The sequence below is a fragment of the Paroedura picta genome, chromosome 1 (assembly GCF_049243985.1).
Source record: "Paroedura picta isolate Pp20150507F chromosome 1, Ppicta_v3.0, whole genome shotgun sequence".
Lineage (NCBI taxonomy): Eukaryota > Metazoa > Chordata > Lepidosauria > Squamata > Gekkonidae > Paroedura > Paroedura picta.
The window spans coordinates 102,159,890-102,187,786 of record NC_135369.1 but is presented as its reverse complement, the minus strand read 5'-3'; the positions used below and the strand labels follow the sequence as shown (position 1 = coordinate 102,187,786).

Sequence of the window (27,897 nt, the reverse complement as noted above, 5' to 3'; positions counted from 1 at the left end):
CCAACCTTTAGCCTTTCAAGTACTTGAAGGTGGCTATCATATCACCTCTTAGTCATCTTCTCTCCAGGTTAAACAGACCAAGCTATCTCAACCTTTTCTCATATGTCTTGGTCTTCAAATTCCTTACCATTTTCATTGCCCTCCTCTGGATGCGCTCCAATTTGTCTACATCACTCTTCAATTGTGCTGCCCAAAACTGAACACAGTATTCTAAGTGAGGTGTAACCAGAGCAGAGTAAAGCAGTACCATCACATGGTGTGATCTGGCCCCAAATCACATTTGCCTTTTTAGCCACCAAGCCATGCTACTGACTCATGTTCAGTGTATGGTCTACTAAGACCCCTAGATACTTTTTGCACATACTACTACCAAGACAGGTCTCCCTCATCCTATGATGATGCATTTGATTTTCCTACCTAAATGCAGAACTTTCTTATAAGTCTCTATTTTTTTTTCCTGTGTCATCTGCCCTCTTCCCTTCTTCCTCTTCTCTACTCTCTTTTTTTAAGAGAGTAGGCTGCCTCATGGCCAGGGCTGGGTGAGTAGGGGCCTCCCCATTTCTCTGAGGCCTCTTATTTTCTTCTGAGTCAGAGAGGAATCGAGCCATGACATGTCTCTTTGCAAGTAAATTAAGCTGTGAAGGTCCTCCCTATGAGTAAATTGAGTAAAGATGGCCAGCTCATGGTGACTGATTATGCATGGCAGTGGTTGAGCCGGGCCACTACTGGTTTCTAGCGGCAGGATAGTATGCCCTGTTGCTACCGAGAAAGCATGGGGGAAGGAATCCCCTGGCTCACCCGGACTGCACCAACATTGTGTGTGCGCACTCACAAAGGCAGGCCTGGAAGAGCCCACCATACTGCGCAGCAGTGGCAGTGGCAGCAGGGAGGGTCGGGGGCACAGGGCCCCACCCCACAATGGCAGGAGAGCAGCATGTCATTATACCATCATTGTAGGGGTGGGGAAACACCCCATTCAGTTCTGCACCTCCGTGGAGCTGACTGGGGTGTTAGGTGTCCTTGCAGGGTCACCGCAGGTCCACAGGGCTGCCCCAGCCTAGTCTTTGATGACTATCGCAGCACCACAGGGAATGTGGAAGAATCCACTTGTCCTTACCGCAGGCCATCTGAGGGCCTGAGTCGGGTCCGGTTTGGGAGGGGGCCAGGATGGCATTGTGCGCAATTGGGCATTTGCCCTGCACTTCCTGCCCCATGCATAATCAGTTGACAAGTCTGTAAAGCCTTGTCAACATCTAGGGTAGCGATCCCCAACCTGTGGGCTGCGGACCACATGTGGTTCTTCGACTAATTGGAGGTGGGCCCCGAAGGACGCCTTCTCCCCTCCCCCCGGCCCTTTACAACACACCTTGGGTGTCATTGTCTCCCATCACTCCCAGATGGGACTATCTCGTTGCAGAGAAACAAGTTCAGGGTTCCCATTGATTTGTCATGAGTTAAAGATTTCCATGAAAATAAAATGTTCCTTATGTTCATTGTTGTGGCGTGTCTGTATCTTATTTTGAAGGGATGTTTTAACATTACCATAGCGATCAGAGAGCGTTAGGGCAGTGGTTGAGAGTAGAGGAGTAAACTACCCCCCCACCGGGCCTCAGTAAAAGGCGTTGAGTGGTCCCCGGTGATAAAAAGGTTGGGGACCACTGATCTAGGGTTCAGATTGTCCCACACTACGGCCATCAAGAAGGAGATTCATTCTCATGCAGTCAGTAGCAGATGAGTCTATCTGTGCCTTGCACAGACTACAGATGCATTTTGAATATGTTCAATATACAAAATAGCCTTAAGCCTTTGCAGTTATGCAGGACATATTCAGCTCTAGTCTCATAACATCACTGAATTTTTTCATTTTTTAAAAAAATCAGAGGTATTTGATGGAGGAAGCAGAGCCCATTTCGTATCAACAAAGTGGTAACATGGGCAGAAGGTGGGGAGTGGATTATATCACTTTGCACTGCCACTGAGTGGTGATGGGTGGGGAGGAGGTCACTGAGCTGTTTGGTATAAGGAACTATGACAGCGTCATGTCATAGATGTCATAACAGCAGTGCTTGCAGAAGAAGGGCCCGGCATGAAACTGTTCCATCAAGTCCATTCTTAAATACTTTAATAAAAATCATGTGGATATCTGACGGTTGAAGAAGAGCTTGCCGAAATTCTACACAGCATTTCATAAAATGTATATGTTGTATAAATGGAAGCTACTAGGCTTTCAAGTTTGTTCTCCTTTCTTTTTAAACGTATATGTAATACCTTAGAATCTCACACAGGTTTTGTGAATGCCAACTTGTTTCATTGAAATCTAATCATAAATAGAAATAAATAATCAGTAATATTCCATTTCCTTTCCCCCTCTTCTTTAGGGGAGCTGGCGAAAAATCATTGTGGATGACAGTATACCTTTCAGTGAAGACAATTACATGTTGCTTCCAGCTACAACCTGTGACATTGAACTTTGGCCACTGATATTATCCAAAGCCATCATTAAACTAGCAAACACAGAGTATGTTTTGTGATCCACTTTTCAGTCATTTCTTAGATCAAAAAAGAGTAATAAGCAAAAGAGCTAGAGCTTCTTTGTTTGTAGTGAATTAATGACATGGCAATAGGTGTTTTTTCAACCCTAGGATACAGCAAACACAAGAAGATCCTTTGCAGAGTACAAGACAGTGGCTGTTCATATTAAAGAGCCAACAATTCTGATTTGTTCAGAGATGTTGCTGCTCTAGATATTTTTTAATCAAGGCTCATGACCACCAAAGCAAGGAGATATGAATAAACTGGAAAAATAATTGTTTATGAAAAAGGGACCCAGGAGGACTCATGAGTATGAGAAATTTTTCTTCTCTGCTTGCTCTGGTGCTCCCTCTGCCTCTTGTCTGGATCCCACTCACCTTTCCCCCTCTTCCTGCTGGCTGCTGCCCCCATATTCTCTTAATTTTAACCATTGCCAGTTTTTGTATACCACAGTAATCTAAAATAGCACCCCAATCAGCTATTTGTTTTTCATTAACATGTGTGCAGAGATAGATGTTGCAGGTTTAGGTTTGAGTGTGAAGAGTGGAACCCCCCTCAGGTGCTTTATATTTATTTTTTGTTGGGGTTTTGTTGTTCTTGTTTCTTTATATATTTATAATTTTATTTTAACAAGAGAAATGAAAGTATAATGGCAATACAGAAGGTGCGCAGAAAAGAAAAGGGTAATTATTCAGAATTTGCTTTACACTACATATAATTTTAAACAACCAAACTGGGAAGGGGGCCTCTCACCAACATCATCCTCCTCAACATAATATTTACAGTAATCTTCAGTTATTATCACCAATCTATTCTGCATTATATTATTATTTTCATCATTACTATGTATCCCGGATAACACATCTCATCAGATACTAGGGTCCAAGCCCATTGCATTCAGGAACACAATGGGCACTAGATAAGGAGGGGGGGTGGAGTGGAAGAACACTGTGGCCGGCCTCTGCCTCCCCCCAGGACCTGGAAAGGGTGCAGGCAGCTGTTATGGAACTCACTGGTAGGGTTAGCTCTCATGCAGCAGTGATCTGCAGCTTCCAAGCCTCAGAGGGAAATGGAAGGAGGAAGGGGTGGTCGGGGGAGGGGGCGGACGGAAGGTGATTTTAATATATTAATATGTTCTGATTTATCCATGTGTTTCCTACCTTTTTTGTTTTGTTTTGTGTTTTATAGGTCTACCACATACAATAAAAAGTTCCATCTATTTATTCCATCTTTTCCATCTAACAACATTTTCCTTTGTATTTTTAATCTATTTTCTCAATGTCCTTTGGAGTAATATACTATCTAAAAACATTTTATACCAGTTTTCTCTTAGTATCTGGTCAGCTGTGGATTTGATTTGTTTTTCTCATAATTTCCCCCATTGATTCATTGGTATTTGTTTACTCCAGATTAATCAATGCAGATAGATGTTAAGATGCAGAATTGCACTGAGGGCATTCTGGCTGGCAATGCAATGTCATAACAAATTGGGAATGGAAATTATTTATTTAGATTTTATACTGTCCTTCCATACAGCTCTGGGTGATTTACATAGAATGCCGTAGAGTAATGACATTGAACATTATAACAATCTAACAAGTGTAACAATTATAACGTAACATGTCAACTAGAACAGTAATTAACAGGAACAGTAACACTGACAAATCCTTGGGTAGGTCAGATTGTTCGGACATGTAAGGGGGGTGTCTGGGGGGGGCAGCAGATTTTTTTGAGGGTCTGTCAGCCTCAACCGAATGCCTGGTAGAAGAGTTCCCTTTTGCGGGGTTTTAAGGAACTGTGGAAGTTTGGGCACGGCCCTGATTTCTTCAGGGAGCTCATTCCACCAGGCGGGGACCAGGACCAAGAAGGCTCTGGCCCTTGTTGAGGTCCAGGAAAACTATGATATGAACTATGTATTGCAGTGTAAAAATTTGTTCCATATTTGTGAAAGATTACACATCAATAATCATGTTAGTGCCTCAAGATCATATGTTGTTTGGAGGGTTTTTTAAAATTTTATAGCAGACAGACATTGGGCTTTGTCATAATTAACTTACAGTATATCATTCTGCCAGGAGAAAGAAGTCAGAAATATTTTAATTAATCTCTAATCTCTAGTTTAGGCTATTGAAAACCTGAATGGATACAAATGCAGCTCAGCACCTGCTAGGCTCTTTTGTTTGTAGGAAGATTGGAAAGTAGCTCTGTAGCCTGTTAATGAGTGATTATAAATACATCTCTTAATATTGACCATTTCCTGCAAACTAAATGTCTGAACAATGAAAATTATATACGAAACTGAGGACACCATGGAGTTAATTACAGATAACAGAACTTAAATTTTGAACAGAATTTGTATGTTTTATAGATATATTTTTAATTTATTGTAGTATAAATGAAGTCAGGAAAAGAGAACTAGGAGAATTCACAATTCTGCATGCCCTTACTGGATGGATACCAGAAATTATTCCTCTCCGGTAAGCCTGACTTTTGCAAAAAGTTCCTTTCTTTTGGTTTCCCTGCATTTGGGCCAACTGGTATGGAGGGGGGATAGATCTATATTGTGATGCAGGTTAAAGCAATCAAAATCAGTTATGTGACAAGTCATTTTTTAAAATCCACATTGTTGTCTATGTGGAAATTAAAACCTTGGGTTCATTGTCTAGGACAACTGTCCCCAACCCCCGGTCCGGGGACCAGTACCGGTCCAAGGATCAGTCGGTACCAGGCCATGGCTCCTCCTCATCCTCCTCCCTGGCTGCAGCCTTGGGGGCTGCCCTGCCACTCTACTGCCGGCTCACCTTTGGTGCTCTCCGCCATGGCTGGGGCTCCCCCTCGGCGTGGCACTGCACAGCTGCTGCTGGCAGCACCCCCCAGTGGGCGGCAGGAAGTCAGGGATGCTGGCGAGAAACCAAGCGGAGCAGGGGCTCAGGCAGTGGCGATGTCCCTCGGCAAAAGACTACCCCCCCCCCGGGCCTCAGTAAAATTGTCAAGTGTTGACCGGTCCCCGGTGATAAAAAGGTTGGGGACCACTGGTCTAGGACTTTTTATTATATTCCTGTTTGCCAGCTCCACACCAGCTGTGAAGCTATCATAGTTGATGTACTTTATGGTTTCTTTAACTACATATTGTCATACATATAATTTTGATTTGTTGGGTCCATCTAGTGGCAAATGTTTTTTTTAATGTAAAATGTATAGGAAAAAACTTTTTCTGTAGTTAATGATAGCTTTCGAACTGATTTGATTCAGCTTATTTGCCTTTTATTTATTTGTATATATATTTGTATATAAGTGGGTTTACTGAACAACTTGATAAGTTGTATTATTTTATTTTATGATTCTGCTGGCTTATGAATATAATAAATTATTGATTGATCTTTTATTTTACTTGATAAGTTGTGTTATTTTCTTTGTTTTACTTCCTGTTTTCTCAGTACTCTGGAAAAATGAGTGTGACTCTGTATCCATAAATTTCTTTTCAAAGAATGAGAACAAATTGCCATCAGGAGTGACATACTACTGTGTGCAGAGTTGTTCTGGTGATCACTACATCATTTAAACTGTAGCAAAATGTAATATGGACATTTTTATTGCCTTCTATAGAATTAAATTATGAGTTGTGTAGTTCATTTGCAGTAACAGAACAAAAGGCGGTAATTAAATTTAAAGAGTGATAATGCTGATATGTGTTTTTAAAGGTCTGGATATCTGGATAAAGTTTGGGAATTCATAAGGGATGTGGTTCCAGAATTTAAGCTGCCAGAAGAGTCACTTGTTGAACCCAAACAATCAATTGTAGATACAAAAAAAGTTTCTGAAATTAAAAATGACACCCCAACTCCCCTTAAGCAGACAGAAAAGCCAGAGAAAACAGAAAAAGCTGAGAAAACTGGCAAAGGTATGCAAACTGTACTACATTTTAAAGATATATTTAACAGATGGGTTCATGTTTTATTTATTTTTCTACCATTTTCTCTGTAGTCAAATAATTTCATGAAATACTTCTTGAGGGCATTGCCAATCTGAGATACTATAGGAATTTAGCCTAATGTTGCAAATTGGTGTCCGTTGAAGAAAATGAATTTTAAGCATGCATACCTATTTACTGGGACTAGGATTCAGCACTGAATAGGTTTGCTTAAGCTCATTTAATTTAATGTAACATTAGCACGTGTGGGACTGAAACATATACAACTGCGCACTGGGTATGAGCTAGATTTTCCAGCCCTTGACTGGCAACCCAGCAGCATGGAAACCAGAGAAACCAGTATTGTGTGCTGTCACTTCTTTCTTTTTTTTACCATAGAGATTAGGCAAGTTCCTAGAGCACTTTATGACACTCTGATATCACTCTCAGGAGTCAATCTAGACGTGATATCATAGCATTCCCCCCCCCCATTTTTACTCCCGCTGCTCCATAAAGCAACAATGGGTGTGAAAAGTTGTCCTGGAAGCCCTCGTATAAGTAGAATAAAATTTTCAGTCTTTCTAAAAATTCCCCCTTACTCTTATGTTATGAAAACATTTTCCATATCAGATGAATTTTTCTTTAACATTTTTACTTTGGCAAATAAGTAACTATATTATATTTCTTTGATGATAAATATTTCTCTTCTATAAACCCATTAAACAGAACAATGGCTGGCCATAATGTTAAACCTTCTCTCACTTTTCCTGCCAAACCATTTCTGCAGAAGAGCAAACATCTTTATTCTTAAAGAATCATATACTGCAAAACTTTGCACACAAACCGTTGCCTCCCCGGAATCAGATCCAAATTTCATACCCCCTTACCCTGTGATTTCCGAATCCTCTTTTACAGCACTTTGCCCCTTCATATCAACTCGCAGTTTTCCAGTGAGGAATTCCCGAATTCGAATTTTGTTTCCTGCCGCAGCGCCATTTTGTGTCATCATTGACATGAATTCACTCCTCCCACCCTCCACCAAAGCCGTCTCTGAGGCATCAGCCATTTTATAAAAACAAAATATTGATTGTATTATGATGTAATTTTTCCCATTTATTTATTTGTTTGTTTGTGTGATTGTATACCGCCCTCCCTGGAGGCTCAGGGCGGTTTACATAGAACTTATGAACCATACATGAAACAATCTGCATTATTAACCATACAATAATATTAATAACAGTGGTTGTAACAGTATAACAATATAATATAATAGTACAACAATGCAACAGTGCAATGGCACAACAGGTCCAGATTTGTAGCAACATTGGGGCAAAATGAGCAGTGAGGTTCCATGCAATTACACATTTATGAAGTTCCTTTCCCAATGACATTTTAAAAAATAATATTATGATGTTATAACATTACCGCATATGCAAAAAAAGGGGTTCCATATATGACATCTTTAGCATTCATAATTATTGAATATATATTGGTGCAGACAGTTCAGTGATTGTCAGCCATTTTCTTAGTTGGTGACTAAAAAGGAGCAAGGAACCTTTGAAATGATAACCCAGCCTTTTTTTTACATTGTTATGATGTTATAATGTTACTGCAAATGCACACATGCATGCACACACATACATAAAAAGAGGATGTTCACGATGACTTGGCCACACAACCCCTTTTCAAAAGAAGTGTGGGACACATGCATAGGGTTAGATCTCAATGCAAGAAAAAAAATCCACCAAATAAATGTTGCTTTGTGAAAGGGGTGCCGCAGATTTGGAGCATCAGCTGAGAATTCAACTTCCCAGGAAACAGTGGCAACACTGAAGTGTGGAAAAGATCGCTGTGAACCATCAGTCATAATATGCCAATTTGTTTGGAGTCGGTGCAGTGTTTCCAGTGTTGGAAATATCTCAGATATCTCAGATTTGGGGGTGGTTTCTGGGGAGAGAGGATTAAGGGAAGGAGAAGGAGCTCATTTAATGTGTATTGTCACACCAGGACTTGCATTTTTCCTAAACTCTGTAGTATGCCATAGCATCTGCCTGGAGATCTGTTGTAATTACGTGAGATCTCCATTTTCCACCTTAAGGTTATTCATTCTAAATCAGTAATCTGTATTGATGTCCTCATTGATGTTTGTGGTTACCAATGAGGATAAGAAGAACCTGAATGTATTTCTGGGTAGGATTAATGACTGATAAGATGTTGGTATATATAGTACCTTTAAACCTATTAATATCAGATTTAGGGACATAAATTTTGAATTAATCAGTCTAAGGTTTTCAGTGCATCAGGCTATAATTTCAATGGCCACTGTCTGAGAAAAAAGTTTACTAAATATTGTGTGACTAAGTATAATGATATCCATACATGCATTGCTTTTCTTTAGCGGAAAAGTCAGAACAAAAAGAAGTTGGAAAGAAGAAAAGCAAGGATGGGGAAAAAGTGAAACCAGTGATTCATTCTGCACGATTGTCAACTGATTATCCTAGTTCTCTTCAGATGTATATGGATAGTAAGTCATATATGTTCCTAGCCATATAATAGTATCTAGCCTTAATATTGTATGGTTTATCTCCTTTTCCCTTTTAAAAATATACACTAATTAAGAATTCCAGCCTTTTGTTTAACTGAGAATGAAATCAGATGACAGAGACCCATTTACTTATTGACCCAAATTCTCATGTTTACTTTGGATGAAGGTAAGCACCCTCTTCAGGCACCTAACAAATCTAAATATAATGGTGACTGGATTTGTTTGCATTTAAGGCTTTGATTAAATGGTTTCTAGGAATTTAGCTGTTCCTCTTTGGAATGCCAAAGTCTCTTGTTTCTGTCTCCTTGAAGACAGGAAAGATTCACGATGTACTCTTTTTTCCTAACATTTTTCTGCCTGCTCCACTGTCATGTGTCTACCACAACAGGAACACCTCCTTACCAGTGGGTAGAAGGATCAAGGGCCAGGCTCTCTTCTTTCTGTTTCAGTGCAGCAATCCTCCCTGACCCTTTCCCTTCTATTTCCTAGGAAGATTTAGTCACGTCAGAGACAGCAGATTAAGTTAATGTAACCTTATATTTTTAATACTGAAGACTTCTCAGTTATATGTCATTCATGGAAAATATTTTAAAGCAAACGGAATCTTAAATGAATGACATTAAATGAAATCTTTGTTTATACGGATTGTAGTTAATCTTTAACAGAGTTTTTAATGTATTAATTGCAATCGATCCTAAATATACTCTTCTGTGAATAAACCCTATTAAGTAAGCTTCAGTAGGACTCTGAGTATGATTGTAGTATATTTTTACTCTACATAATGCACATCATCCTCTTCATGATTGGGACTATGAAGCAACTTATTCTGTGTGATTGCCAGTGGTTGTTTACACATGGATTACTTGTGACTAATCTGCTTCTGTTTCTTGTCTTTGTTTTTATAGAATCATAGCTCTTAACTAGGAATGCTTAATTGTTTACTTCAGTGTTAATATGAGTTTTCTTACTTTTTGATAAGCTTAATGGGTTCTTTTTACTAGGTTCTACAGCTCCATTGCAGCCACAGATGGTGCTGTATGCTTGCTATGCACCTCTTTATGTATCTGAAAGAAAAATCTTTGAATTAGGGAAAATGGTAAGGATTTATATATATTGTCTTCTGAATATGAACTGTAACATTTTCCCTTCTGTTCATCTAAAAGGGTTCAAGAATAGTATACATGCTCCTCCCCCTTCCTCTATTTTACCCTCACAAGTAGGTGTGGCTGAGATAGAAAGCATGAGGTCACACAGTGAGTTTCATAGTTGAGGAAGGAGTTGGACCTGGATTTCCAATTTTGTTTTCTGACATTCCAGCTGCTGCACCAGCTCCTTAATAACAGGATTATAACAATTTATAAACATACCAATTCAGAGAAAGGTCTTCTTTGTAGATATAGATGTTGGTGTAGTGGTTAGACGCTCCAACTTCTAATCTGGCAAGCCAAGTTTGATTCCCCGCTCCCTCATATGCAGCCAGCTGGGTGACCTTGGGCTTGTCACAGCACTGATAAAGCTGTTCTGACCGAGCAGGAATATCAGGGCTCTTTCAGCCTTACCTACCTCACAGGGGAGGGGAAAGGGAAGACTCCTTCTGGTAGAGAAAAGCAGCATATAAAAACCAACTCTTCTTCTTCTAGATCACTTTTCTCCTTGTGTCTAGTTCAAATGCTCCCCTCCAATTATTGACCTTTAATGATTAAAGTTGTATCTCATTAAATTTCTTTCATAAGTATTATGCAGCAATACATGGGTACCTGTGTGTTGTATTTGGGCTGAAGGACAGATAATATGAAAAGAGTGCTGCTGGATCAGACTAAAGGCAGTAGATCTCCATCTTGACCAGAAGCCATTGATAGCCTTATCTTCATGTATGACTACAGACAATGTCAGATCTTTCTATTTTTATGTGCATCATAATAAGGGCTAATTAAAAGCTAATAGTATAAGAAGAAGAGTTGTTTTTATACCCTGTGTTTCACTACTCAATGGAGTCTCAAACTTACAATCCCCTTCCTCTCCCCACAGCAGAGACCCTGTGAGGTAAGCTGAGAAAGCTGCTGTAAAAAGAACAGCTCTAACAGGACTGTGACTAGCCCAAGATCACCTAGCTGACAACATGTGGAGGAGTGGGGAATAAAATCTGGCTCTTCAGAATAGGGTGTAGTGCTGGCTCAGTTGCTCTAGTACGCATCCTAATAGACTCCTATTTGATATGCTAACTTGTCAAAGCTAGAGAAATTGGATTACTCCAATTGTCCTTAGTGCTATAAGTGATTCACTTAGATGCTTCTCATTAGCTTGGGCACAGCATCACTGATGAAGTATCGCTTTGTCTCTATTTTGATAGCTCAATATTTAATCATGGTCCTTCCAGTTGCTGAACATAAAATGGACTTCTTTATGTGCAAAAGAACCTTAACATTATTCCAGAATTAGAGTGTTTTTTGTTTTGGTATTTCACACTCTAACATAATACTCCTATGAATATTGTACTCCTATGTGTTTTGCAGGCTGATTCTTCTGAGAAGTTACGTCAATATGGTCTCTCACATATATACAGCCATCCGGCACTGATAACCAGAACAAGGGCGTATCCTCTGATAACACCACTGAAACCACTGCCTATACCCCGTTGGAAGCTTATCCGCCAGAAGAAGGAAACTATTGTGACAGATGAGCCCCAAGGTTTTTCTTTTCAAGATTTTGTGTTGTATTTTAATAATCTATGGACCAAAAGTGTTGTATTTCTATTTGCTTCCATTTATTTATTTGTTTCTGTTTTCAGGATCAAAATTCTTCTGTATGAAAATTCAGAATATACTTTACTATTTTTTATCAGTATAACTAATGCAATTAATGGCATAGATACTAGAATACAAAATACACAGGACATACTTGGAGCGTAAAAGAACTTTCTCAACAGTAAATCACACATCTTTTTGAAGAATCTGTATTGGGCATTACACAAATGCTTGTTAAGTGTTTTCACCTAAAAAGTATATGAATATACTTCCATGTGAACTACTCCTATAATACTTATTGCAAAGTATACCTACAGTCCAGAAATCCATGAAGAGGGATCTGCATATATGGCTGATCTCGTCTTTTTCTGTTAGAAATACCTGTTCCCCTTTGACAAGTTGTGAATTTTTAAAAAACTTCCTCACTTAAATATGGCTGCATTCATATATTATTAGGGGGGCAAATCTTGGGGATGCCTGGTCTCGTGCACCTTCTCTCCCTAATGCATCTCTCACACAATCACTTCCACTGTGGAACAATCCATAGACTGTTTGGGCTAAATGGCTTGTTCTCATCCAAATCTAACAATAGTTTGCAAATCATGAAATTATGATTTGTTGCAAATGCATAAAAAGTTAATTTCAAAGCCATGGTTTGTGTTTACATATGAAAGAGATTTATTAAAGTTAAATCTGTAGTGTTAAAAGTTGACACAGCCCTGTTAGCCATGGAAAATATATTGGACAGGTTTAAAAAATATTATAACTTCTTTAAACCAGACATCATTAGATTATCTACCTCCACTGAATTCATTCCTTATGCTGAGACCAATTTATTTTGTATGTTCATAGGGAACAATTCTTTGTGTTACTTTCTTTTTCAGAACCTGTATTTAAAAAGCCTGACCAATTTATTGAGATTGCTAGCCCTTTTCTGAACTTTAAACTTTCTCCAATACCTATACCAAGAGATACGTAAGTAGGCCATTTAGAGTTCAGGTACCCTTAACTGTGTATTGGATTTTGGTCATTATATATGAAGATAGAGTTGCCAGTAACTCACACTTTATAAATATACTGATGGGTATATTTTTAATATTCCCTTCCTGTTGTGATAATCTGGACTATCCCCAAAACTGGGATACTCAGAAATGGAATGGAATGTTAAATGGAGATGTGTACTGACAAGGAGGTATCAGTAGAAATCATCATTCCTTTTTGCATGAGCAGAGGCTTCCTTATCAGAGAAAGAGAGGTTTGAAATCAAGGGCAAGGGACTCTACTTCAGACTGTATACTGGGCTTCAAAGTATTCCAGTTGAGATGCTGGTCACTGCTGGATGGCTGCTATATATTGTTGTTGTTGTTAGGTGCGAAGTCGTGTCCGACCCATCGCAACCCAATGGACAATGATCCTCCAGGCCTTCCTGTCCTCTACCATTCCCCGGAGTCCATTTAAGTTTGCACCGACTGCTTCAGTGACTCCATCCAGCCACCTCATTCTCTGTCATCCCCTTCTTAGGCTCTTCTCCAGGGAGTCCTTCCTTCTCATGAGGTGGCCAAAGTATTTGAGTTTCATCTTCAGGATCTGGCCTTGTAAGGAGCAGGAAGGGCTGTTCTCCTCTAGGACTGACTGGTTTGTTCGCCTTGCAGTCTAAGCAACTCGCAAGAGTCTTCTCCAGCACCAGATTGTCCTATGAAAGTATTGGAACTTCTAGTCTTCATTTTTTGTTGTACTTTTACAGTATGATAAGAATATAGGAGCACTATGGCATGATGATTAGGGTTAATTGTTGTTTTCCTTTCTTTTATTTAGCCATTTGCCACCATCTACTTTTAAAAAGGGATCTCTTCCAGCATGTACCCTTTCATTTGTCACTGAAAATGATGAAAATGTCCTTGATACTTCTACAGATATGAATCCCACAAGTGTAGAAGAGAATTCTCAGGTTAAACTTTTATATTTTGCTTATGCCAACCCTCTCCCTTTATATTGGTAAGATTGTAGCAAGTATATATTGTTTATTTCATGTAGATTTTTCTTTTAATTTTAATTGGAATAAATCTTACATGTTTGATACACAAGGAGAAACCTGCTGGATTAGACAGTTTCCCTAATTTATTTGTTTGTTTTTTTATTCTGGGATTTATATTCCACCCTTTTTTGGGAGGAGCTTAGTGTCCTGCATTCCACTGTTGGGAAAGATAATTCCTCCTACTGTTATTTCATTTGGAGCAACAGGTGTTTGTTTATTTATTTTTATTTATACTTGTATTTTTCAGCCACCACTCCCAGACTCAGCCAGCTCATGGTGATTTATAATAAAATCCATAAAACCACCAGCAAAAACACAATCATCAACAATATTGGCAGCAAAACCTAAACTGTTTCTTTTCCCCCCACCCATCCACTGCCTATGACACTAGACCACAATAATCCACAATAATCCACCACCACTCTCATGCACAGGTGCCCATGCACAGATGACCAAGGCATATGCCTCTACAGGGCCTGTACAGGGGCTTATGCAGGAGGGACCAGATGTTTATGACCTGTTATGTTAGCTTCATCAGGACACTCAGCTCTTTCGGGAGCTCATTCCACCAGGTCGAAGACAGGACTGAAAAAGCCCTAGCCCTTGTCAAGATCAGGCGTGCCTCCTGGGACTGGGGACAACCAGCAGATTCATACCAGCAGAGTGAAGAGCCCTGTGAGCTACAACAAACATACGTTGCTGCCCCTCCTCCCACTGCTATATCTCCCTTGGCCCAGAACTGCTGGAATTCCCTTCCTTGGCTGGGTCTCTCCCAAGGCCCCTCTCTCTTCCACCTGGTGGTTTCCCCACTGAGAACCGAACTAATGTCCGGTTCTTGCAGCAACTGCACTAATATCCCTCCCCCTCTTCCCCAACAGCCCTGACTAGCGCCTAACAACTCTAAGCTAACATGAGTCCCTAGATCCTTCTGGGGGTAATCCCGCCCAGCCACTAATCATCCCATAGTGGGTTAGCCAAATGGGCCCTTCCCCAATAGGTCCTGATGAGACACGGGATTCAATGAGCAATGGTGGTAGCTAGTTTTGCAATAAAATAACAGTTTGTGCAACCCCAAGGAATGTTTCTCCCCAATCCCCACCAAGTGGTTCTCTCCAGTGTCCAAGGGAGATTCCATTTTACTAACATTAGTGATAGCTATTAATGACTTTGCCCTCCATGAATTTGTCTTGTCCTCTTTTAAAAACATCTAATCAGATCAACACAGAAATCAGATTGACTATGTACTCTGCAGCCAAAGATGGAAAAGTTCTATACAGGCAATAAAAACAAGACCAGGAGCTGATTGTGGTTCAGATCATGAGCTTCTTGTTGCAAAATTTAGGCTTAAATTGAAGAAAGTAGGGAAAAGCACTAGGCCACTCAGGTACGAACTAAATCATATCCCCAACGAATATACAGTAGAGGTGACAAATAGATTTAAGGAATTAGATCTGATAGACAGAGTGCCTGAAGAACTATGGACGGAGGTTCGCGACATTGTACAAGAGGTAGCAACTAAAACCATCCCAAAGAAAAAGAAATGCAAGAAATCAAAATGGCTGTCTGAGGAAGCTTTACAAATAGCTAAGGAGAGAAGGGAAGTGAAAGGCAAGGGAGAAAGAGAAAGATACACCCAATTGAATGCAGAATTCCAGAGAAAAGCTAGAAGAGATAAGAATGCCTTCTTAAATGAACAGTGCAAACAAATAGAAGAAAACAATAGAATGGGGAGGACCAGAGATCTTTTCAAGAAAATTGGAGATATGAAGAGAACGTTTCATGCAAAGATGGGTATGATAAGGGACCAAAATGGTAGGGACCTCACAGAAGCAGAAGAGATTAAGCAAAGGTGGCAAAATTATACAGAAGAACTATACAAGAGCGAGCTTAACATCCCTGATGACCACAGTGGGGTAGTTACTGACCTGGAGCCAGACATCCTGGAATGTGAAGTCAAATGGGCCTTAGGAAGTCTGAGCAACAATAAAGCTAGTGGTGGTGACAGCATTCCAGTTGAACTATTCAAAATCTTAAAGGACGATGCAGTAAAAGTGCTACACTCAATATGCCAGCAAATTTGGAAAACTCAGCAATGGCCACAGGATTGGAAAAGGTCAGTTTACATTCCAATCCCAAAGAAGGGCAATGCCAAAGAATGTTCAAACTACCGCACCATTGCACTCATTTCTCATGCTAGCAAAGTTATGCTCAAAATCCTACAAGCTAGGCTCCAGCAATATGTGGACCGAGAACTTCCAGAAGTACAGGCAGGATTTCGAAGAGGTAGAGGAACTAGAGATCAAATTGCCAACATACGCTGGATCATGGAAAAAGCTAGGGAGTTCCAGAAGAACATCTACTTCTGCTTCATTGACTATGCTAAAGCCTTTGATTGTGTGGAGCACAACAAATTGTGGCAAGTTCTTAAAGAGATGGGAATACCAGAGCATTTTATTTGTCTCTTGAGAAATTTATATGCAGGTCAAGAAGCAACAGTGAGAACTGAACATGGAATCACGGATTGGTTCAAAATTGAGAAAGGAGTTCGGCAAGGCTGTATACTGTCGCCTTGCCTATTTAACTTGTATGCGGAGCACATCATGAGAAAGGCGGGATTAGAGGAGTCACAAATTGGGATCAAGATTGCAGGGAGAAATATCAACAACCTCAGATATGCAGATGATACCACTCTAATGGCAGAAAGTGAAGAGGAGCTAAAGAGCCTGTTGATGCGGGTGAAGGAGGAGAGTGCAAAAGTTGGCTTGAAACTCAACATCAAGAAAACAAAGATCATGGCAGCCGGCCCTCTCAATTCCTGGCAAATAGATGGGGAAGAAATGGAGATAGTGACAGATTTTATTTTCCTCGGCTCCAAGATCACTGCAGATGGGGACTGCAGCAAAGAAATTAAAAGACGCTTGCTCCTAGGGAGGAAAGCTATGGCAAATCTAGACAGCATCCTAAAAAGCAGAGACATCACCCTACCAACAAAAGTGCGTTTAGTCAAAGCTATGGTATTCCCAGTTGCAATGTATGGCTGCGAAAGTTGGACCATAAGGAAGGCCGAGCGTCAAAGAATTGAGGCTTTTGAACTCTGGTGCTGGAGAAGACTCTTGCGAGTCCCTTGGACTGCAAGGCGAACAAACCGGTCAGTCCTAGAGGAGATCAGCCCTGACTGCTCTTTAGAAGGCCAGATCCTGAAGATGAAACTCAAATACTTTGGCCACCTCATGAGAAGGAAGGACTCCCTGGAGAAGAGCCTAATGCTGGGAGCGATCGAGGGCAAAAGAAGAAGGGGACGACAGAGAATGAGGTGGCTGGATGGAGTCACTGAAGCAGTAGGTGCAAACTTAAAAGGACTACAGGGAATGGTAGAGGACAGGAAGGCCTGGAGGATCATTGTCCATGGGGTCGCGATGGGTCGGACACGACTTCGCACATAACAACAACAAATCAGATTTCTTTTGTGGCAGTGATTTTTCTTACACTAACTAAACATACTTAGTTTGTCATAAGTGTACTGCTTATCAGTCTTGTGTGCCCCATTATTCTGGTATTATGTGTCAGGGTTAGATCTACAAGGAGAGGGCTGAAACTGTGGGTACAGTATTGTTTTCCTGATCTCAGCTGGCCCCACAAAGTAACTGTTGCTGCAGTCCCCAAGACTGTTTCATGACTAGAAAACAGTGCAGGGAAAAGCCTCTTCTGTCTATGTACTACCGCCCCAGTTCTTTTTTTTTTTTTAAGTTTTTATTTTTATTTTCCAAAGTTAAAGACAGTGAGATACATGCAATCTATATTGTCAATACAGAAAAAGGAGGGCTATGCTCTTCATTTAATACATTTGGTTCCCTGTTTCAATCCCCTTTGTATTATTTTCTTAAATAGTTCAGGTAAGGGCCCCATTGTTCTTGAAAGGCCTCTTCTGTTTTTCCGTTAATTATCAGTGTCAGTTTAGCCATCTTGGCAAAGTCAGCTAGTTTATTCAGCCAGTCTTCTGTCGAGGGTAGTTCTTGCGTTTTCCATTTCTTGGCCAATTCTAGTCTTGCTGCCGTCGTCGCGTAGAAGAAGAAGCTCTGTGTGTGGGTTGGGAGGCACTGAGGAGGAACACTTAACAACATAGCTTCAGCTTTCATAGGGAATCTAAGACCCCACATTTTCTGCATAATAGTATGTATTTTTGCCCAAAACTTATAAACTTTTTCACATCTCCACCACATATGAAAAAAAGAACCTACTTTATCATCACATTTCCAACATTTGTTGTTACAATTTTTGGCAATTTTAGCGATCACTTTTGGTGTTACATACCACCTATAAAACATTTTGTACCAATTTTCTTTAAGTATTTGACTGTTAGTATACTTTGGTATTCTAGACCATACTAACTCCCATTGTTCCATTGTCACATTAGTCTCAATATTTTGCATCCATTTGATCATACATGGCTTTACCCGTTCCATTTCTGTCTCGTACCTTAGTAACAGTTTATATATTTGGCCCTGTAAATGTGGTTTATCTTGGATTACTAAGTTTTCAAACTCTGGTATTGGAGCCTCTAGATTTAACGATTGCTGGAACTCTGCTTTGAATCTGGATACTAGTTGGTTATACTCTAACCATTGAATTTCTACTCCTTCTTCCTTTATTGTTTGTATATCCTTAAACTTACCAGTCTTTGATATTAAGTCTTTGTACTGGAGACAGGTCAACCTTTTTTGTTGAGCTTTACCAAAATGTGCCTCAATTGGCGATTTCAATATTGATGGTGTGGGGGAAAGTCTCTTATTATATCTTGACCATACATTCATAAGCCCACTAGTCCAGGTATTTGCTACTGCTTTTTGTTTTTGTTTTCCTGCTGGCCATAGTCTTTCATGAAAACTGTTACCCATGGTTTTTCTTTCAAATACCAATTCTCTTGAGTGCGGTTCCCGTATCCAGTCCACTATGTATGTAAGTGCTGCTGCGTCTTTGTATAGTTTTAAATTAGGAACACCTTGGCCTCCTCTCTCCTTCACGTCTTGAAGTATTTTAAAAGCAATTCTTGGCCTTTTTCCACTCCAAATGAATTTGTTAATCGCTGATTGCCATTTTCTTAGCGTTTTCTCCTGGATCACTATTGGTAACATTTGGAACAAAAAGTTGAATTTGGGCAACAGGTTCATCTTGACCGTAGCCATTCGAGCTGACCAGGACAGTTTTAACTCGTTCCATCTTTTGATATCCAGTTGCATGGTCTTCCAGAGTCTTTCATAGTTACCAGTGAAGAGTTCTTGGAATTCTTTGTCTAGATAGATTCCCAGATATTTCACCCATTTGGGATTTGTCTCACATCCGGTTTTTCGGTTGATATTTTGCACTTCAAGATCTGTGGCTCCCTGTAAAACGATTTTTGTTTTATCCTTATTTATTCTGTACCCTGAATAATGCCCAAAGTCTTTCAGTAGTTCCAGGAGAGGGGGAATTGACGCTTTTGGGTTCATGACAGTACACACTACATCATCAGCATAACATTTTAATTTAAATTCCTGATCATCTATTTTGATTCCCATGATCTCCTCTGTGGCTCTTATCTTAGTTGTCAGCATTTCCAGTACCAGGTTAAATAACAATGGAGACAAAGGGCATCCTTGTCTGGTGCCTTTACCTATTTTAATGGATTGTTTTGTAAGCATTCCATTTATTAAGATTCTGGTTTCTTGTTCCGAATATATTTGTCTGATGAATTCCAGGAAAGTACCACCACAATCGGTTGCTTTCAGTGTTTCAAATAGGAAGTCCCAACTAACGTTGTCGAAAGCTTTCTCCGCATCTAGGAATATAAAAGCGGCCTTCAACTTTTCTTTACGCACGTAGTCTGCCACATTCAATACAAATCTTATGTTGTTCCTCATTAATCTTTTTGGCATAAATCCAGTTTGATCTTGATGTATAACGTCTCCGATACATTTTTTCAGTCTTTCTGCTAAGATTTTTGCCAAAATTTTGTAGTCCACGTTTAGCAGAGAGATTGGTCTATACGAGTTGGGTGAGTTCATGTCTCCTCCTTCTTTGTGAATAAGTGTTATTGAGGCCTGTTGCCATGATTTTGGGAGAGATTTTCCAGGATTGTCTATAATCTCATTCAATAGTTGAAGTAAATGTGGGGAGACAACATGACTCATCTTCTTGTAATATATTGCACTCAGTCCATCCGGCCCTGGGGCTTTCTGGGCTTTTGTTGTCATTATTGCATCGTTTATTTCTTGCATTGTAATTCTTTGATTAAGAATTTTTCTGTGATGGTCTGTGAATTTGCTCATTGATATTTTTTGACAGAATGTTCCAGGGTCTATATTTTGTTCCTTTTGCGTAAATATATTCTGGAAGAATTGGGTAAGACATGAGTGAATTTCTACTTCATTATTATAGTTCCGGCCTTCATGTGATAGCTTTGTGATGCCAAGCTTCTGATAACTCTTCCGCAGTCTTTGAGCCAGCCATCTCCCCGGTTTATCTGCCCATTCAAAGTTTTTTTGTTTGAGATAGTCAAGTTTCTTCCTCATTTCCTCCACCTCTAGGTTGTCTCTCTGTATTCTTAGTAATTTTATTTGTTTTGCTAATCCTCTAGTTTGATGTTCTTGGTGTTGCTTTTCTGTCTGTTGCAGTATTTCTTTTATTTCACTCAGAGTCTTTTCTTTTCTTTTTCTTATTGTAGTGTTAAGTCGCAAGAGTATGCCTCTCATGTATGCTTTACTGGCATCCCACACCGTGGCCAATGAAGAGTCTGGGGTGACATTTAATTTGAAGAACTCTTGTAGACTTGCTTCACAGGTCTGCTGGACCTTTGGGTCCTCCAGAAGATAATTATTCATTTTCCACCTTCTTATTCCGACTCTTTTCACACAAAGCTCTATTTGTAATGGGTTGTGGTCTGCGAAGGTGTTTGGTAGTATCTCTGAAGTTCTCAGTTTGTGTAACATTTGTTTTGACGTCCAGCATTGATCCAGTCTTGAGTAAGCATCATGTCTGTTTGAATAGAAAGTATATTGGCGCGATTTTGGATGGTGTTCTCTCCATACGTCCACTAGAGCCAGGTGCTTAAAATTAGATCTTGCAGAAGGTGGAAATGTTGAACCTGATTTCCTTGAAGATTTATCCCAGTATGAATCTTGGACTGCATTAAAGTCTCCGATTATCATTACCTCATTTTCCAATGAGTCCGAGTTGGACAGGAAAAAATCCCTATAAAACGTCTCTTTGGCGTTGTTTGGCGCGTAAAGGTTCACCAAGACAAAGTTTTGCCCGTCGGGAAGCTTAATCCTAAGGATAGAAAAGCGTCCATCTGGGTCCTCGGATATAGTCTTCGCATTTATATTGGGGTTTACAATATATGTCACCACCCCTCTTTTCTTTTCCTTTGCTGATGCAATCCATTCTTTTCCTAGGCTTTTGTTTTTTAATAAGTTTTGATGTCTTTTTGCAATATGGGTTTCTTGTAGACATATTATATCACATTTTAGTTTTCGTAGTTGATTGAAAACTTTCGATCTTTTGTTCGGTGAATTTAATCCATTAATATTAACAGAAACTATCTTCAAAAGCTCCATTTTTACTTTCTGGTCCCAGCACCTTTTCTTGCTACTCCCTTGTGTTCTTGCTGGCTTGTCTGTTTTCTCTGTTCTTCTGCCAGGGCGGAGCCTTCAGCTATGTTATCCGCTAATTCTTGTGCTTGTTGTAGTGTTTTTATGATCCTTCTTCCTGTTGGTAAGATAACTTCCAATGCGAATGGAATTTTCCAGAAGTATCTAATGTTTTGTCCAATCAGAATTTGCCGTAGGAAGTGAAATTGTGCCCTTTTTTGTAATATCTCTGGTGGCAAGTCTTGAAAGATCTTAACTTCTTGGTCTTCCAGGGTGAATGGATCTTCTCTATGCTTTCCTTGGAGTGCGTTCTTTGCTGACTTAGATTCAAAGCCGACGAGAATGTCTCTTGGCTGGTTGTTTCTCTTGGCTGCTCTGGAATTTACTCTGTAAACTTTCTCAATTTTCACCTCTTCTTCCTCCAAGTATGAAGCGATCGCCTCAGTGAGTTCTTTCTTTAAATCTTCCTTGCCAAAAGATTCCGGGGCCCCTCTGATTTTCACGTTCCTACTTCTCACTTCTGTTTGCAGGATTTCAAACTTGTCATCTGCTCCGGCTCTCCAGCCTTCCAGTTTTTCAATTTTAACGTTGTGTTCTTTTAGTTGTTTTGTATTTCCTTCTACGAGTGTTTTTATTCCATCTATACTATCTGTGAGTTCCTTCTTGGTGTCTTGTATTTCTTTGGAAAGTTCTTTAGATTGTTTTTTTAATGCTTCATCCGTATAGGCTTTTATCTCTTTGCTATGTTTCTCTAGAAGGCGGGCTATTTTTTCCATATCTATGCTTTATTCTTCTGAGCTTTCTTCCAGTTCTTCTTGGTCTTGTTGTTGCCGTTTCAGTCTTTCTAGTTCTTTTTCTTTTTCCTTAATTTTCTTTGCTTTGGCAGCTGTTGACATATCCTTCTTTCTTCTCCAAAAAGCTGTCACATCAACCTTTAATTTCTTTTTTGGTGATCTATCAGCTTTGGGGAGTTGTCTATCTTTTTTTCCAGACATACATTGAATACAAATTATATTAATCAACAAGTGGTTATATCACCTGGTATATGTCACTCTTTAAACTCTATTATTACAAGGCACTATTAAATCAGCATATATACCGGTATACCCAATATACTTTATAGCCAAATTATAAAAAGTGGTTACACCAATGTTCTACCCTCCGATCCTGCAGTGCCTCCTTGATGTCCTGGGTTCACTCTGCTTCGCTTCTTCAACCCTTCTTATCTACAGCATCTCAACAGCAACAGATGGGGAGCTTATCCAGGTTATATGCACCTGCACCTTAACCTGTCAGGCACCTTGTTTGTAGGCTCGATCTGATGTCTGCCAGATGTTTTCACTCCGGAGTTGTGATGGGTCAAAAGTCTTGCAAGGAAGAATCCAATTAGCTTTGAAGATTAAAGTAAAAGCTGTGTAGATTGCAGAGTTGTAAGAAAGGACGAGAGTTTTAAAATGGCGAACGGCTCTTGCTGGACCCTGTGCACACTGAGCTTGCGTTCCAGGGAATATTAAATCTCCTGCGGAACAGAGAGGCCCCAGAGATTCACAAGGAATTCCTGAGTTGATGGTGGGTGAGTTTGCGTACCCAGAACCCGATTCTGTCAATCACAGCAGTGATTGACCCTCAGTGGAACAGGAGCTCGAAGTATTCGAGCTATCCAAGTGCCATGTCTCCGCCCACTCCTCCCTACCGCCCCAGTTCTAATCAGGCCCCTGCATTCCTTGGAATTCTGTTCCTAATAGAGAACTTCAGGCTCATTTTGTCTGATAGGACTTCTGAGGGCCATATTGGGTACACAAGGACTTTTGTAAAATGACTGGCAATTTGTCATAGGAACTGGCAGTCTTCAAGTGGCTGTATTTTCAATACATATGATCATGTATTGAAATCTTGCCTTTGTATGACAAGAAGAAAAGTACTCACAGATACAATAAGCAGGAACTGAGCATTTATTATATATATATAATATATATGAACCATTATAATACTTAATTTGTAATAGATTCTTGTTGGCCATTGTGTGTGATAATTTTAAGTTTGAGTTGCTGCATTTTGATTGATAACATGAAAGTAATTGCTTAAAAGATAAACTGCTGTGCACCTGCAGCTTTAAATGTTCTTAGGTTGTCGTTTATTGTCAGTTGTATTTCCAGTCTGCACCAAATACTATAATTACAGAACTCCAGTTTTCTCTTGAAAGGGTATATGTGCAGGAAAGATCAAGGACAAGCTAGTAAATTCCTGAGAGACAATGATAAAATGGTGGGATGAAAACAGAGAAGTGTCTCACATAATCATTAAAAGATGGCAGGTGTAATGACTTGATTTCTTCTTGACCTTTGCAGCAGCTTAAATCTTTTTCTGAAAAATATTTATTCAACTTATTGGAATATGAAAAAAAATGCAAAATAGAAATGCAAAAATACTGACTTTAATTTATCTCCCAAAGTGATATCCAGTGCTTGGATGACGAGTGGGCCTGGAAGTGGGAGAATAATGCTAGTGTAGGGTATAATCACTAGAGTATAATCACTATAGAGTGGCGGTATTCCCAAAGAAAGCCATTTGTTTGGCCAGACCGTTAAAACCAGATATTTAGAGATGGCCCAAAATACTGATGCTGAAATACACCATTAAACATAATGTAATAACAGAAACTTAGTAAAAATAAAATGTACAACCTCAAATATGATAAATTGATATACAAGTATGATGTTCTTCTGACACCATTACAAAAAACATCTGAAGAAGAGGGTTCTCCTTGAAACTGGAAGATTGCCAGACACCTGTTACACTACAATGCATATATATATTACAGTTCCTGTGTATAAAATTACCCATTGTCTCCACAAAGTTTTAGATATATTTTTGCAGTCATCACCTTTGTTTGCAATTGTCTACCACACTGTTGTACCCTTGTGATGGTAACCATGTAATGGTCAACATTACCGCCCCCCCCCAGCCGGTTATGGAAAATGTGGGAGCAGTGAAGTATAACAGATCAGCCACATGGTATGATTGGTGACTACAAATATTTACTTAGGATATCTGTGCTACCTCTTCAGGGTCATGCTCTGCTTGAGGCAGCTTACAATTAAAATCACCACAATGTTTTAAAAAGCCATTAAAAGCAAGTGATTAAGTAGCATATATAACTATCCATAAATAGAAGCAAATTGTTAAAAAGCTAATTAAGCCACTAATTAAAACCATGTGTAAAGGGCCATTTTAAAACCATTTGTAAAGGGCCATGTGTAAGGGCCAGGGCCTTTTCGGTCCTGGCCCCTACCTGGTGGAATGAGCTCCCGGGAGAGCTGCGGGCCCTGCAAGATCTTCCATCATTCCGCAGGGCCTGCAAGACGGAGCTCTTCCGCCAGGTTTACGGTTGAGGCCGAGGCTAACATCTATGCCCCCCCCCGGGGACCCGGGACCTGAGATTGAGATTGGGGATTAGTACCATCAGTATCCCCTCTCCACCTGCTTGTAGTAGGAGGGGGAGGTTGATTAGCCTATCTTGCCAGGTTAGCTTGCTAACCGATAATGTTATATTGTAATTGTTGTTGAGGGATTTTAATGGATTTTATTGGGGGTTTTAAAATGTTGTAACCCGCCATGAGCCGTAAGGGAGTGGCGGGCAATAAATCGAAAGATAATAATAATAATAATAATAATAATAATAATAATAATAATAATAATAATAATAATAATAATAATAATAATAAAAATGATGCCTTTGGGCCTGGTGCGTAAAAGAAAGTAAAGTAGATAATGGGAGAGCATCAACAGGGAGGGCATTCCAAAGACAAGCTGACCTCACAAGCCCTGTCTCTAGTCACTACCTTATCTCTGAAGGCAGAAGCCTCGGTGTGAGAGGCAGATCCTAAGTGACCAGCTGGATAGTGTGGGAAGAGGCAGTCCTGTCCCTACGCTACCCCAATCTTGCCAGATTTTGGAAGTTAAGCTGGGTTGGCTCTGACTAGTTTTTGGATGGTAAACCACCAAGGAATACCAGGATTATGACATGGAGGCAAGCAATGACAAACCACCGCTGAATGTCTCTTGCCCTGAAAATCCTAAGGGGTTGCCATAAGTCAACTATGACTTGACAGCAAAACAAGTATGCTGATGGTTGCCACTTTGACATAGATGATTTATAGTGCTACCCTAAAAAACAGAGTTCTACCATTTTAAGTCCACTGAAGTATCATCGGTGTATTGCAACTGTTAATATTAAAATATGTAGCTGCCCATTTGTGGTAATTGCTACTGAAGCTTTTTGACAATGTCATAATTATGCTATCTACAATTTTAATTTTTTTTATAAACAAGTTTTTTCCCATTTTATAGGAATCTACTCTTGGTCAGCAACATATTATAGAAGGAACCATAAAAGGTAAACAAACATATTTGTGATTGTGATTTTTCTTAGTTAATACAGACCAGCCTTTCTCAACTTATTTAGCATTAACATTCTTCAGGCCTCAATAAAAACCCAAAAGTGGCACAATTGTTCAGAATATTTTTGGGAAGCATAGCTGTGGACACACTCATCAGGGGCTCCTCTCCTTCCCACCCCCTTCAGGCCCATCATTGGCCCTTTGGTGGGCGGGGGAGGTCGACATTATCATATATGGCCCTATCACCTGACAGATGTTTAACAAATTTTAAAAATACATGAAAAATTAATTAACTCCGATCCGTTTGGGAAATCCTTCCAGGATTTCCAGAAACCCTGGTTGAGAAAGCCTGATGTAGATAGATAGGAAATACTAGGGGCCATTTCCCACGGCTTAAAAATAGCACAATGGTTGCTAATTGAAAACGCTACTAATTTGGCATTACCCACGACGTCGTAGACAATCTGCAACACTCCTGAAACCGATCAGCAATAAGCGCTTCGTTTTAGCGCTTTCAGGGGAATCCAGAAAAGTGGATTCACCCTCCGGATAGCGATACACTCCTGCAACCAATCTGCAACACTAGCGCTAAAGACCTGTGCGTTACCATTGTTGCTGGTTCTTCAAAGCCCCTCCCCCTGGCTCTCTTCTCCAAACTTCCGGCGAAGCGATCGCCATTTTTTTTTCTCGGAGCGAGCGGGGATAAACGCACTGGCGAGCCTCTTTCTGTTTAGAGGCTTCCCTGGCTTCATTCCTTCACCTTTAGTCACTAAGCACAAACCACTTAAAAGCCCGTTTGCTGAAATAAAGTCCCTTTATTTTTTACACATAAATTCAGCCGAAAATCGAGCCCGTGAGAAGGGGGGGGGGGGAATTTTTTTTTATCACTCGAGGCAGCGTGCAAACGATCATACAATCAAACGACAGCTCACATTAGGCAGCTGGATGGGTCTCTCCGTAGCAAAGAATCTACACAGATTCGTTGCTATGGGTCTGTTTTTTTTTAAAAAAACCTTTCTTAAAGGGAAAGGGGCTGTTTGGGAGCATGCTAACGGCTGCCCATTGGCTGCTTGACGGCCAGGGGCGGGACGAGCTTGGCAATAGCGCTTCCTTTCTAGCGATTTCTGCCGAGACCGGAAGCCTGTGGGAAACGCTAAAAAACGCAACTGATTCCACTACAAAGCCAGGTGTGCAAAACGACGAATTCCACTATTTTAAATGGCGATTTTTCATTCCGCAAACAATTTGCAACAAAGATCCCCGTGCGAAAAGGCCCTAGCATTTTACCGTTTATGAAAACTTTGCGATTAATACAGTATGGTATATTAATAGAAGTGGAATAATTCTGTAATTCAGAATTACATATCGTGTCAGAACACGATCTCTTTGAACAAAAGTGTGTGCTGGGATTATTTCTAAAACACTTTTCAGATGGAAAGGAGACTAAGAATAGTTTAATACTTATAAAATCTCAAATGTAGTATATGAATGTTGAAAATATGAAATCTTGAATTCAGTGTGAATAACCAAGGTATGATCCTGGTTTGAGGAGGCTGTGTGTTATGTCTAATTCATGTATAAATGTTTGTTTAGGATAGTTCTGAAAGTCTCTTTATTAAAATTGTGTTTATTTATTTATTTATTTTACTTTTATTAACTTCATACATGGTCTGCCCTTCTCACTGAGAAAGTCAGATTACAAAATAGGAGAAACAATTCAAACAGCTATGTTCTAGAATAAACAAAACAGTGTGCTGTGGCTAGGGTTACAGAACTGAGAATAATGGAAACAAAATCTTTGGTTTGAGGGCATCTTTGGAATTAGCACAGGAGGAGCTAAGCAGCACCCTAAATGGCTGCCAAATGACATGGAGCCAAATACCATAACTCCTTCCTCACTTTGCAGAGTAATAGCAGAAAGGGAATAAAAAAGAAATGAAGGAAAGCCTAAAGGGGGCATGGAGGCATAAGCCTTGCTGCTTACCAGTCCTTTGTATTCTCCAGAAACTGCAGCTGCTATTGAAGGCATGGAAACCCCTTTCATTTGTGTTAGGACAGCCAATAAAGGTAAAGGTATCCCCTGTGCAAGCACCGAGTCATGTCTGA

General features: G+C 39.9%; 1 protein-coding gene across 7 annotated transcripts in view; it reads left to right on the top strand.

Annotated features, from left to right (window-relative positions):
- ADGB (androglobin) overlaps window positions 1-27,897 on the top strand; it is a 133,174-nt gene that overhangs the window by 35,342 nt on the left and 69,935 nt on the right. For 6 of the 7 annotated variants that reach the window (XM_077350486.1, XM_077350503.1, XM_077350477.1 and 3 more), the window contains 9 exons: window positions 2,379-2,518; window positions 4,923-5,009; window positions 6,234-6,433; window positions 8,841-8,966; window positions 9,989-10,083; window positions 11,501-11,675; window positions 12,616-12,706; window positions 13,547-13,679; window positions 25,742-25,787. In XM_077350486.1, coding sequence (XP_077206601.1) covers window positions 2,379-2,518; window positions 4,923-5,009; window positions 6,234-6,433; window positions 8,841-8,966; window positions 9,989-10,083; window positions 11,501-11,675; window positions 12,616-12,706; window positions 13,547-13,679; window positions 25,742-25,787 — 1,093 coding nt within the window. The remainder of the gene's footprint in view (window positions 1-2,378; window positions 2,519-4,922; window positions 5,010-6,233; window positions 6,434-8,840; window positions 8,967-9,988; window positions 10,084-11,500; window positions 11,676-12,615; window positions 12,707-13,546; window positions 13,680-25,741; window positions 25,788-27,897) is intronic. The other variant, XM_077350512.1, reaches the window with a different exon arrangement.